The sequence below is a fragment of the Delphinus delphis genome, chromosome 7, assembly GCF_949987515.2.
Source record: "Delphinus delphis chromosome 7, mDelDel1.2, whole genome shotgun sequence".
Classification (NCBI taxonomy): Eukaryota; Metazoa; Chordata; class Mammalia; order Artiodactyla; family Delphinidae; genus Delphinus; species Delphinus delphis.
This window is the reverse complement of record NC_082689.1, coordinates 39,323,048-39,335,949: the sequence shown is the minus strand read 5'-3', so window position 1 is coordinate 39,335,949 and position 12,902 is coordinate 39,323,048. Positions and strand designations below refer to the sequence as shown.

The 12,902-nt window shown below is 39.8% G+C and overlaps 1 protein-coding gene across 1 annotated transcript in view; it reads right to left on the bottom strand.

The window, feature by feature from the left end:
- DNAH7 (dynein axonemal heavy chain 7) overlaps positions 1 to 12,902 on the bottom strand; it is a 246,619-nt gene that overhangs the window by 6,355 nt on the left and 227,362 nt on the right. Inside the window, exons 60-62 of the mRNA XM_060016382.1 lie at positions 8,923 to 9,153; positions 6,129 to 6,281; positions 4,516 to 4,693 (exon numbers count right to left, since the gene is read on the bottom strand). Of these exons, the coding sequence (XP_059872365.1) occupies positions 4,516 to 4,693; positions 6,129 to 6,281; positions 8,923 to 9,153 (562 nt within the window). The remainder of the gene's footprint in view (positions 1 to 4,515; positions 4,694 to 6,128; positions 6,282 to 8,922; positions 9,154 to 12,902) is intronic.

Genomic DNA, 12,902 nt, shown 5'->3' with positions numbered 1-12,902 from the left:
AGGGAACTCTGCTCAATACTCTGTAATAACCTAAATGGGAAAAGAATTTGAGAAAGAATAGATACATGTATATGTATAACTGAATCACTTTGCTGTACACCCGAAGCTAACACATTGTTAATCAACTATACTCCAATATGAAATAAAAATTTTTAAAAAAGAGTAGCTTTTCCCATGATGTTTAATTTAACATTAGGTAAATGAGGTCGACTTCTTTATGAGCCCCAGAACCAGGCATATCCTGAAGTTTGTATGAGGAGACAGACTGTGGACTGGTAGAGGTGAGAAAGAAACTGTGCTTCTAGCCCCAGTTGTTCTCAGGTCGGATCTGTGTTCCTTCCCTTAGGGTCCCATGAGAAATTGTTCCTTGGGAAAAATTCCATTGCTCCAAATCATTCCATGGAATCTCCTTTCTTTCTGGTAATTTGCTAAGCACGAAGGAAAAAGCTAGAATGACAAAAAGGCTAAGCTGTGGATATCTGTATTTGGGGGAAAATGTTTGTGTGTATAAAATTAATAAAATTCATGATTTAGTGAACCTCTATCAGCTACTGTAAATCAAACCTGGGCTGATTCTTTGGTATTCAGTAAACTGGTTTATTTAACTGATGGCTACTCTACTATGGGATCTTGGAACACTAAATGGTCTCTATTGATCTTTAAATAAGTTGTGCTTTATACCTGCTCCACTATTTTCAAGATAATTTTGGATTTTAATAAATTTGGATCTTTAATAAGAGCAGTTGTGGGTTAAATTAGTAAATCAGTGTAAACGGAAATAGCAACTACCTTGTACAACATCTGAGTTTATATATAACAATTGGAAATTCAAGAGTTTAATCTTAGATATTAACTAGTTTATAAACTTCAGGTAATGCTTTTTTAACTTCTCTTTTAACTGAGTTCAAAATCATAACTTTGATGGGCAGCATATACTACTCAGACTTCAATTCAAATGCCATCTTCTGCCTTTTATCATAATGATATAAGGAAAATTGAGGGGAAAAAATTATTCCATCTGATTTAAATACTTAAGAATCAGCCACAGCTCTTCAAGAAAACTTTCCTTGGGCTTCCCTGGTGGCTCAGTGGTTGAGAGTCTGCCTGCCGATGCAGGGGACACGGGTTCGTGCCCTGGTCCGGGAAGATCCCACATGCCGCGGAGTGGCTGGGCCCGTGAGCCATGGCCGCTGAGCCTGCGCGTCCGGAGCCTGTGCTCCGGAACGGGAGAGGCCACAACAGTGAGAGGCCCGCATGCCGCAAAAAAAAAAAAAAAAAAAAAAAAAAGGAAGGAAATGAAATAATTACAGAGTGTGATTAATGTTTTGAAGTTAATAAGCAAAGTTGTAAGAGAGGCTAACAAGGTGGAGTGAGGGCTTCAATAGATAGCCCTCACTCTTCAATTATTTGTAAAGCAAATAATTGCTTTACAATGTTGTATTAGTTTTCTGCTGCACAGCGAAGTGAATCAGCTATACACATACACATATCCCCTTCCTCTTGGACCTCCCTCCCCCACTATCCCACCCATCTAGGCCATCACAGAGCCCTGAGCTGAGCTCCCTGTGCTATACAGCAGGTTCCCACTAGCTATCTATTTTACACATGGTAGTATATTTATGTCAAACCATAAGGAAGTGCTTTCTGATGAACTATAACATATGCTCAGACCTGAAGTTTGAGGAGCGCCCACCATGCTAAGTCTGCTTAGGAATAGTACTACAAAGATCCCAAAGAGAAAAGAGCTTGAGGTGATCTAGGAATTGTGAGAAGGTCCAGTGTGCCCTGTGCGGGGTGGCACAGGATGGGCTCCAGAGGTGGACAGTGGCTAGAATGTGCCTGGCCTCATAGTCATGGTAAGGGGTTTAGAGTTTATTCTAGCTACAAAGGGAAAATGTCATTATTAACTTACTTAGTCGTCTGAATTTCAATGGGGGCTTAGTGGTGACATGATGTGTTTACATTTTTAAAAAACTTCTGTGGCTTCTGTAGAAATGAAGGATTATAAGAGTGTAACACTTGTAGGAAGATAAGAGGCTAGAGCAAAAGTCTGAATAAAGATGGAGGTGGCAGGGCTTCCCTGGTGGCGCAGTGGTTGAGAGTCCGCCTGCCGATGCAGGGGACGCAGGTTCGTGCCCCGGTCCGGGAAGATCCCACATGCCGCGGAGCGGCTAGCCACGTGAGCCATGGTCGCTGAGCCTGCACGTCCGGAGCCTGTGTGCCGCAACGGGAGAGGCCACAGCAGTGAGAGGCCCGCATACCACCAAAAAAAAAAAAAAAAAAAGGAGGTGGCAGCAGCATTGTAGATGAGCAACTGCATGTGATGTGAGTATGTGAGGGAGCAGAAGAACGAAGAATCCATGGGTTTCTGGCTGGACAGTGGTGCCATTTGTCGCAATTCATTATAAGTTTTACATTTCCGGGAGAAAGCAGAAGTGGAGATGTCAGGCAGGCAGTTGGATACAGAGGTCTGGATTTTAGAGGAAAGATTTACACTGGACATTCAAATCTGGAAGATATAATCCAGGAGGTAATATTTAAAGACACAAAAAGTATGAGGTCGGGCTTCCCTGGTGGCGCAGTGGTTGAGAGTCCGCCTGCCGATGCAGGGGACACGGGTTCGTGCCCCGGTCCGGGAAGATCCCACATGCCGTGGAGCGGCTGGGCCCGTGAGCCATGGCCGCTGAGCCTGCGCGTCCGGAGCCTGTGCTCCACAACGGGAGAGGCCACAACAGTGAGAGGCCCGTGTACCGCAAAAAAAAAAAAAAAAAAAGTATGAGGTCACTTGGGGAGAGGATGCAATTAGAAAAGAGAAATGCATTTGGGGTCCTTGGGAAATCCAACATTGAGAGGAGGAATAGCTAGCAAAAAGCATGAATGTGTCCAGTAAGAAAGGGAAAATCAGGAGAGGGTGATGACTTAGAAACAAAATGAGAAGAATGTCTCTAGAAAGAAGAAGTTGTCAACTGGTAAAGACTGCTAAGAGGTTAAGATGAAGACAGAAGAGAATTCATGGGATATGTCAACATGGAAGTCATTAGTAATTCTGAAGAGCATCAGTTGACTGGAGAGGATGAAAGGTAGACAGGAAAGAGGGAGTGAGAAGCTGGAGACGGCACGAGAATTGTGCTGCAAAGGGGAGCAGAGATTATGGGACAGTAGCTGAGGGGATACGGATATTTAGACAAGTGGCATTTGTTGATTTGTTGTAAGATGAGAGATTCTGGCTGCATGCTGGTAGGAATTATCCAGTAGTGAGGGAGATAACCGCTGATTCTAGAAACAGAGGGTACAACTGAAGGATAAAAACCCTTGGCAGGAGGAAAAAAATGAGATGGACTATCCAGTGGATCTGAACTACCAGAGGGTGCAGCAGTCAACAGGTTTATGGATTCGGTTGTGCTAAAAGCCCTATTCTGATGGCTGCTTATTTTTTCAATGAAGGATGAGGTGAGATGCGGGGGCAAGGGGCAGGACAAAGAAGGCATACGTGGTTGCTTTGAAAGTGGGAAAGCAACTCTTCCAGGGAACAGTAGTAGGATTGCTTCATAGTGTTATGACCCTCCTTGAGATTTCTGACAGTCAAGGTAAAGTAAAACCACCCAGCGCAGTAATAGGATGATGACACGCTGTTGTGATGACACATCTACTTGTTAGTATCTTCCACCAGAGTACAGATTAGTTGAGGGTCAGGATCCTGCCTACAGTCTTCACTGTTGATATTCCCCAGTGTCTAACAGAGCGAGCCAGTGAATTCACCATTCAGTGATGAATAAGGAAGCAGGATTATCTTTGACACATTAGTAAAAGCAGGGCACATTATTGGTCATTTAGAAATTGTCATTTAAAGACAACACCATTTTGGTAAAATTAGAAATCGATAGTATTTTTAAAATAATACTTTTGAAAGGTAGTGGCCCCTTCCATTAAATTTGAAATAAAACATTAGGGTAGCCACTGAGTATTAAAAAGACAAATGATTAAGAAAATAAATTTCCTCACAATGTTTCAATCACAGAACATATGCTCATATTAGCTATTAACTGTATTAAGTTTTGGAAGGATGTATATAACAGGAAAGAACACATATTTTAGGAGTCTGCAAAGGTGTGCTCTTCGAGGGACCAAGAGATCCTTCTTTTTAATGTTGTGCTGCCTTAATTCCCCAAGGTCACCATAAGACTGTGGTTGATTATCCCATGTATTGTTAATTTGATGACTCCTTTCTACCTAACTTTTTTTAGAAATAACTTCAAAATTACACAATTTTGTAAAACGAAAACAATGCAAGGGACATCTACTCCTTCCTCAGATTAATTTCATCCCCATTTATTTTCTTACTCTTGCTCTCTCTTGCTCACTCTGTCTCTTCACAAAATTGTTTTTCCTTAACCATCTGAGGGTAAGTTACATACATGATGATTAAATTTTTAGCAGCTGGGTAAAGTGAGCAAGAATGTTACATTTTTGTTCAGTGTTGAAATATAAGCCAACTCATTCCATCGCTGCACTTACCATCTTCCGGAGCATGGTTGTATTCTTTGTCTTCCATCACTTCATAGTCAAACCCAAGAAGATCAATAGGGATGGTGTATTTCCTGGCATAGTTCTGCTGGGCGCCAGTCAGGAAGGCTTGTGTGAAGAAGAAGCCAGAAAGCCAGAACACTGGGGGAGGGCCAACCTCGTACCATTGCTGTGGTGTCAAAGCACAAGTGTCCTGACAACAGGGTCTTTCAACTTTGAATGCAACATGGCTTAGTACAATTTGCCACAAACACTCCGCCTATTATCTTCTAGGTAAACTAACAAATAAGCTAACACTTTGAGGAATAAAAAGTCATACTATCAAAGTTTGAAAAATAGGCAAAATATCCAGCGTTCGTTCTGACTTCAATTTCGTATCCATTGCACCAGCTCATGCAATGATATGAATCATAATGTGTGTGAATGTAGATACAAATGTCTGTTTTATACATGCCCAGTGATTCCTTCAGAAGAGCTCCATACAATAGTGAGTTTCTAATATACATTATTGCACACTACATCATGTTGTTTAATTGAATAAAAGAAGATCTCCCTACAAGGTCTGGTCAGACGATAATGTTTCTTTCACTTTTTTTCCTCTCTGGTTATTAGTACCTGGTAGAATATTCCTTTTGAAGTCTTCCCTTCTACTTCACCAAAATACAGTGAATCTAACATACGAAGACATAATATTGTAACAGGAACTTCCAGAAGATACAGGGTAGTGAGAGCTTAAGATCTTTATAAATATCAAGATATCTGGATATTCCGTTCATATCATATATTATAACAAGTAGTTGAGTTACTGACTCTAATAGTAAATTATAGAAGTCAGTCTGAAGAAGTGAATTTGAAGAACTTTCCCCTATAAGAATCCAAGGTAGAGTCTTCACTTTTCAAGAACAATCTTAATCCTTCAGTACCAAGTCTAGTATCAAAGAAGGCCTATATTATGGAAGGGGTGTTTTGTCATTTTATCCCCGGAGAAATCTCCTCACAGGCAATTTTTGATGTATTATGTATAGTACCTAGGGAATTAATCAATACTGCTAAGAAATATAGTTGTTAATAATAACATAGTTAAGCACCAACATTGCCAGATAATTAGGAGGCAGGCTTCTGCCCACTCTACATTTCCAAGACAATTAGCCTTTGAGGTTATTACTGACTTGGGCTGAAACAGCAATCTAGTGATTTCACGACCTGGAGGGGTGCTGGACAAGGAAGAAATAATTCTCCTTACTAGTAGCTTGTCTGGCTTTCTAAGATGCTGTGCTGTAGGAATCTCTTTTAAAACTAAATATTTAATGGAAATATCAACATAGCCAGTCCTTTTCCCTCTTCAAATGTCCTTGGCTTGAATGTCTAACTTCACTGAACACAAACACCTGCTCCTAAAGAAGCTTTCAGAGGTTCTACTTCCAATGTTAGTATTTTGACAATTCCATGTAACAGTTACACAAACTATATGCAATATTGGGGAGTGGTCATTTGTGCCTGGGATGCACAGAAAAACTAGAGAGTCATACTTATTACGTTAGGCAACCTGATGAAGAAGATGAAATCAGAAGAAACTTAATATATGAGCATTTGGATGAACTCACCTGCAAAAACTTTAGTCTTGCAAGGAAGTCATTCACATAGCTCCCAAGTGGTTTGAGGCTTGGGTATGATTTACCCATCCACATTCCTGGAATTTTGACATTCAGAATGCTGCTAACCACTTCCTCAAGATCTGTAGACATCACTACAAGCCCCTGAAACGCATTTAACCATTGTTTAACACAACTGTATTCTAGGTTATGAATAATTTTATAATTGTATTTGTTTACAATTATGATTAGTTGAGTCATATAGCAAAAAGAGAAAAGATACTTTCTTTTGCTCACAAGTTGTGGAGTCTTTGAATTATTCCTTAGAAAAATATTAACAATTGTAATCTAATCAAACTTTAATGGAAAATTTCTTTTCTTGAAATATAATTGATATACAACATTAGTTTTAGATGTATGACATAATGATTCAATATTTGTATATACTGTGAAGTGATCATCACAGTAGGTCTAGTTAACATCCATCACCATACATAGTTACAGCATTTTGTGTGTGTGATGAGAACTTTTAAGATCTACTCTTTTAGCAACTTTCAAATGTGCAATACACTATTATTAACTATAGTCACCAAGCTGTACATTACATTTCCATAACTTATTTATTTTGTAATTGAAATCTTTTGACCCCCTTTACCCATTTTTTCTACCCTGGAAGATCTCAACACTTGGCTTCTCACTAGCTATTAAATCACAGCCTAACTTTGACTTAGTTTACTTGTCCATTAAATGGACAACTAATATATCTCTGTCCTGCTTTCTTAAAAGGATAGTGATAAATATAAAATGAGGAAAATGATACAAAGTGCCTTGAAAGGTTAAGACATCCTGGATTGCAACTATGAAGTCTAATTGATCTTATCCCATTTTGAAATGTAAAATAGATCATTTCATTTCATTGCTTAAAACCCTCTGAAGGGTTTTTTACTTTTACACTTTACCTTTACACTTTAGAATAAAATTGAAGATCCTAAGAGATGGTAACACTTTGAGGCCCTTGAAAATTTTATTTGATCCTGCAATTGGGCCAGTTGCCATCATCATTTCTGTTTTCTTCATAGTTGACAATATAATTCCAACTAACATATGGAAAAGATTTTAGAGAAAATTTAATGGATTAAACATCCACATTTCATTTGCCTCCTTCCCCAAACCCTGAAACAACAGTAAAGGAATTTATTTGTTAGAAGCACAAGCCTAGGGACTTCCCTGGCAGTCCAGTGGTTAAGATTCTGCACTTCCACTGCAGGGGGCGTGGGTTCGATCCCTGGTCAGGGAACTAAGATCCTGCATGCCACACGGCGTGGCTTAAAAAAAAAAAAAAAAAAAAAAAATCCTACAAGTGCAGGAAAAATAGGAAAAGGCAAGGCAATATTGGGAGCTAGAAAGCATGTGGACTGTTGGTAGTTGACTTAGTAGTCAGGAGAAACTGGCAGACGGGAAAGTTAAGAATCGACTAGATATACACTAGGATACTCAAAGTATCAATATTTGGAACTGATGGCCCTAGCTGAAAGGGAGGAGAGGAGGGTGGTGCTAAATGAAGATTGTTGAAATCTGGCTTAAAAAATAGATTCCTGGGTCTTCTCCCACAAAACTGTACCTAATTCACCTTGAATGAAACCTGGAAAGGAAAATGAAGACATCCCTACAGTGGAGGGGATGCCAGGCTCAGGTGGGGTCAGAATTCCCATACTGAAATCAGGAATTAAGTGAATTCATGTGTATTGGTTGCTGAGCTCCCTGAGGCCTGTTTCCCCTTTTATCTCCCAGAATGCGGAAAGCCAGGCCTTCATCTTCCAGGAAGGATACAGGGAGGACCAGGTTAAGGAGAAACACAAGACACTGAATACTTCTTAGACAAACAGCCCAGCCAGATTATACCACAGCCAGCCGGGCAGACTCCTCTCTCCATAATAACTCATATCCAACCACTCTTCTCCACCTCCACTGCTACAAGAAACCAACTCAGCTGGACTACTGCAATCACATAATTGGGTTCTGCCTGTGCTCTTGTTTCCCTACAATCCTTTCTGCAGCGGTCAGAGCAAACTTTAAAAATATAAAATAGATCATTTCATTTCATCACTTAAATCCCTCTGAAGGCCTCCCTTTACCTTTACACTTCAGGATAATATTGAAGATCCTAACCTTGGCCAAGGCCATCATGAAGCCCGTGCCTTCCTCTCTCCGTCCTACCATTTCCCTCGTGCTCACTCTACTCTAGACAAGCCAGCCTTCCCTACCGTGCTCCTGGACCATGCCAAGCTGGTTTTCTCAGGGCCTTCGTGCTGGCTGGACCCTCTGCCCAAACGTTCCATGGCTTGTCCCTCCCATCAGGTCTCTCTCTTCAGAGAGGCCTGACCCCAAATGACTGAGTTTCCCACACATCATTCTCTACATCCTTACCCCATTTTATTTTTTTCCACTGAACTTACCAATGACTGAAAAAAATAAATTTATTTGTTCATTTTTTAATTGTTTGTCTCCCTAAGAAGTAAGCTCTATGAGAGCAGAAGCTTTGTCTTACTCCTTAACATTTTATGCCTTCTTAGCATATGTTCCATCCAACAAACGATCGCTATATGTACCACATTCTATACTCATTTACACATTTATTAACTGTCAGCCCCAGAATTCGATACACTTTTTAAGGGTGGGGATTTTTTTTTTCTATCTCCGGAACCAAGAACAGTGCTTTCACGGAAGCTGTGCCCAATAAATATTTGCTGAGTAAATGAATGATATGTTTATTTCAATGATTTTTCCTTGCTGTACTTCCCCTTACCTTGATTGCTTTCTGGATGTTAATGCATGATTCTCTTATGGTCTGCAGCAACTTATTGAACCGTCCCATCTCTTGGACAAGCACCGTGTTCATGCTCTGAGTGTAAGTGGTTGGGTATCTCCTCATTGCAGACTCCACATTGAAGTTGTTTGGAAGTTTACCCAAGATGTCACCAGCGACCTCATATACTACTTCATCCGATGATTTTGCACCAGACTCTGCTGAACGAGACTGGAAAGAATCCAAACTACGAATCAGAAATCCTCATAAAAAAAAAAGAAATCCTCATAAAAATCTAAGAATTGCTGGATAGGAAATCTCCTAAAGTAAACTTTATAAGAATGAGTACTATTGATACTTTGCTATTTTGACTATGATTCTTCTCCCCACGAGATTTATTGAAGTGATGATAACAGGCATGGGAATGGAGTTTCAGGAGAAAAGCAATTGGTAGAAGGTAGAAGGTCATGTACAATGTTCAGAGGCAAAAGAGGGTCTGGAGGAAGCAAACAAGCTGCACATTGTGCTGCCCGGGGGTCAGGGGAAGAGCAGATGATACAGACAGAAGGAGAAAAAGCGTTCATGTTGGGGGTGGTGGTGGTCAAGTGATGACGGGCATCAAAGCCCAGGAGGACGAAATCTGGTTTTTGCTTTCGCCACAAAATATATAACTCTGGTGCCTAGTGGTTGCCAAAAGCAGAGATAGAGTTTTTTTTCCTTGAACCAAGAGGACAAAGAAAATAAGCTCATCTCCTCTAAGCAGTTGGAAGAGTTATGGCGATAAGGCAGACTTTAGGGATTCACACTGGAAGCAAGGAAGGGGAATTTCATTTCAATTTTTATTTTTTATGTTTATAGTGACACCATGCAAATGAATCTATATTTTCTGGGAAAACCCTTTAAATCCTCAGAATAAATGAATGTGTGTGTGTGTGTGTGTGTGTTGAGAGAGAACAAGCACTATTAGAATATAAATGAATATATCTCATACTTTTCCAGTCCATGGGAATTGTGTTTAGTGTTATTTCAGATTTTATATTTTCTAGTGTCTATATTGGCTCTATTCTATAAATATTGACTGTTACTTCTACTTAAGTTTCTAGTGAGATTTTTAATGCTACCTAACACATTCCTATGAAGTTGTGCAAAAGGGATATGCCAATATAGTAATCTTTTATCATGATCCCCAAACATTAGGTTTACAACTAAGTATATAAAACAAATTACAGAGAACAAAGAAGGTAATGAACGTTTGGCCCATCTACTGAAATATCTATTTCCATTGCATTTAAAGAATCATATGCTGATTTCTATTTGTATTTTGATGTGCATACAATATACTATAAACTCAACCATTCCTATTTTCTAACAAGAGCTGTGCCTCCACTGAAACCCCCCCCCCAAAAAAAAAGAATCTCAGCCCTATAGCCCTTCAAAAATGTAAGAAAAATAATTTAGTAACACAAACATTCCTATACCTATTTCTCACACACCAAAATCACATAACTGGGGGGTTTGTTTTAAAAGTAATATCCAACTGATATTGAGAATTAAGAGCAAAAGGGTGTTATTTATTTGTAATTATATAACTTAGCTTTTTTCCTTTTTACCACTTTTCCTTAGAGTTTTCACAAACACCGTTTGAAATCTAATGGTCGTTGCCCTTTTATTAAACAAATAAAGATAAATGGGATCCATTTTCAAGAAGACATCGTGGAATTTAGCCTTTCCATTTCTAGTTTCACAATATTTTAGGTTGAAACGATTTTCTTATTCAAAAGAGAGTCTGGCACACTATAAAACTCTTAGAGGAAAACACAGGCAGAACACTCTATGACATAAATCACAGCAAGATCCTTTTGACCCACCTCCTAGAGTAATAAAATAAAAACAAAAATAAATAAATGGGACCTAATGAAACGTAAAAGCTTTTGCACAGCAAAGGAAACCATAAATAAGACGAAAAGACAACCCTCAGAATGGGAGAAAAGATTTGCAAATGAAGCAACTGACAAAGGATTCATCTCCAAAATTTACAAGCAGTTCATGCAGCTCAATAGCCAAAAAACAAAAAACCCAATCCAACAATGGGCAGAAGACCTAAACAGACATTCTCCAAAGAAGATATACATATAAAGCACAAACTAACACATCACTGTAAAGCAATTATACTGCAATAAAGATGTTAAAAAAAAAAGAAGATATACAGGTTGGCAACAAACACATGAAAGGATGCTCAACATCACTAATCATTAGAGAAATGCAAATCAAAACCACAATGAGGTATCACCTCACACCAGTCAGAATGGCCATCATCAAAAAGTCTACACACAATAAATGCTGGAGAGGGTGTGGAGAAAAGGGCATATACCCTGAGAAAACCATAATTCAAAAAGAGTCATGTACCACAATGTTCACTGCAGCTCTATTTACAATAGCCAGGACATGGAAGCAACCTAAGGGTCCATCAACAGATGAATGGATAAAGATGTGGCACATATATATAATGGAATATTACTCAGCCATAAAAAGAAACGAAATTGAGTTATTTGTAGTGAGGTGGATGGACATAGAGTCTGTCATACAGAGTGAAGTAAGTCAGAAAGAGAAAAACAAATACCGTATGCTAACACACATATATGGAACCTAAAAAAAAAGAAAAATGGTTCTGAAGAACCTAGGGGCAGGAAAGGAATAAAGATGCCGACATAGAGAATGGACCTGGGCTTCCCTGGTGGCCCAGTGGTTGAGAGTCTGCCTGCCGGTGCAGGGGACACGGGTTCGTGTCCTGGTCTGGGAAGATCCAACATGCCGCAGAGCGGCTGGGCCCGTGAGCCATGGCTGCTAAGCCTGCGCCTCCGGAGCCTGTGCTCCACAACAGGAGAGGCCACAACAGTGAGAGGCCCGCGTACCGCAAAAAAAAAAAAAAAGGAGAATGGACCTGAAGACACAGGGAGGGGGAAGGGTAAGCTGGGACAAAGTGAGAGAGTGGCATGGACATATATACACTACCAAATGTAAAATAGATAGCTAGTGGGAAGCAGCCACATAGCACAGGGAGATCAGCTCTGTGCTTTGTGACCACCTACGGGGGTGGGATAGGTAGGGTGAGAGGGAGACGCAAGAGGGATGAGCTATGGGGATATATGTATATGTACAGCTGATTCACTTTGTTATAAAGCAGAAACTAACACACCATTGTAAAGCAATTATACTCCAATAAAGATTTTTTTTTTTTTTTTTAAAGAGAGTCTGGCAGTTAAGTGTAAGCAAAAGAGCTCTGCAGAAGTAACATTCTCAGCTCCAATACTGGCTCCTGTCATTTCAAAAGATATTTTGGTTAAATACACAAGGTAAAGGTCTTGCCATCGTGACCTTGCTCTCCGACCTGCAGTTCTGGTCTATCTCATTGCCTCTGAATTGTGGTCAATCCCGATGTAGAATCACTGAACTCCTGCTTACCCATTACTATAACTGTACTTGCCAATCTGAGTTGGAGGATATTGAAAGAGGTTGTTTAATTACATACTGAGAAGATACCCCAAGTGTATTTAAACTTATTTGCTTGGCTCTGAGTCATTTTCTGTTGGACTGAGCCCACTGCTTCATGTGGTACAGCCCATCAGGTTTAAATAAAGCCAAAAGACACTATAAATCTCCTGCTGTCAGACTGTTGTGTACTTCAGGCACTGATGTTCCTAACAATCTACTTATTCATGTCTGTATATATGCTTTCACGCTCAGGTAACAACTGATTTTAATGGTATTAACGTGTAAAATGGACATAAAAAATAATCTTTGTCCTTTCTGCCTTATGAGTAAATGTTATCTTACAGTAGACCAGAGGTAGAAGTTCCATGAACTCTTCCATCAGTGACAGCACACTATTTCATCCTCCTAATCTGGAGGATGAAACCTCCAGGAGGATGAACCCGCCCCCCACTCCCAACCCAGCATCTCTGGTTATCTGCCTTCTAGGT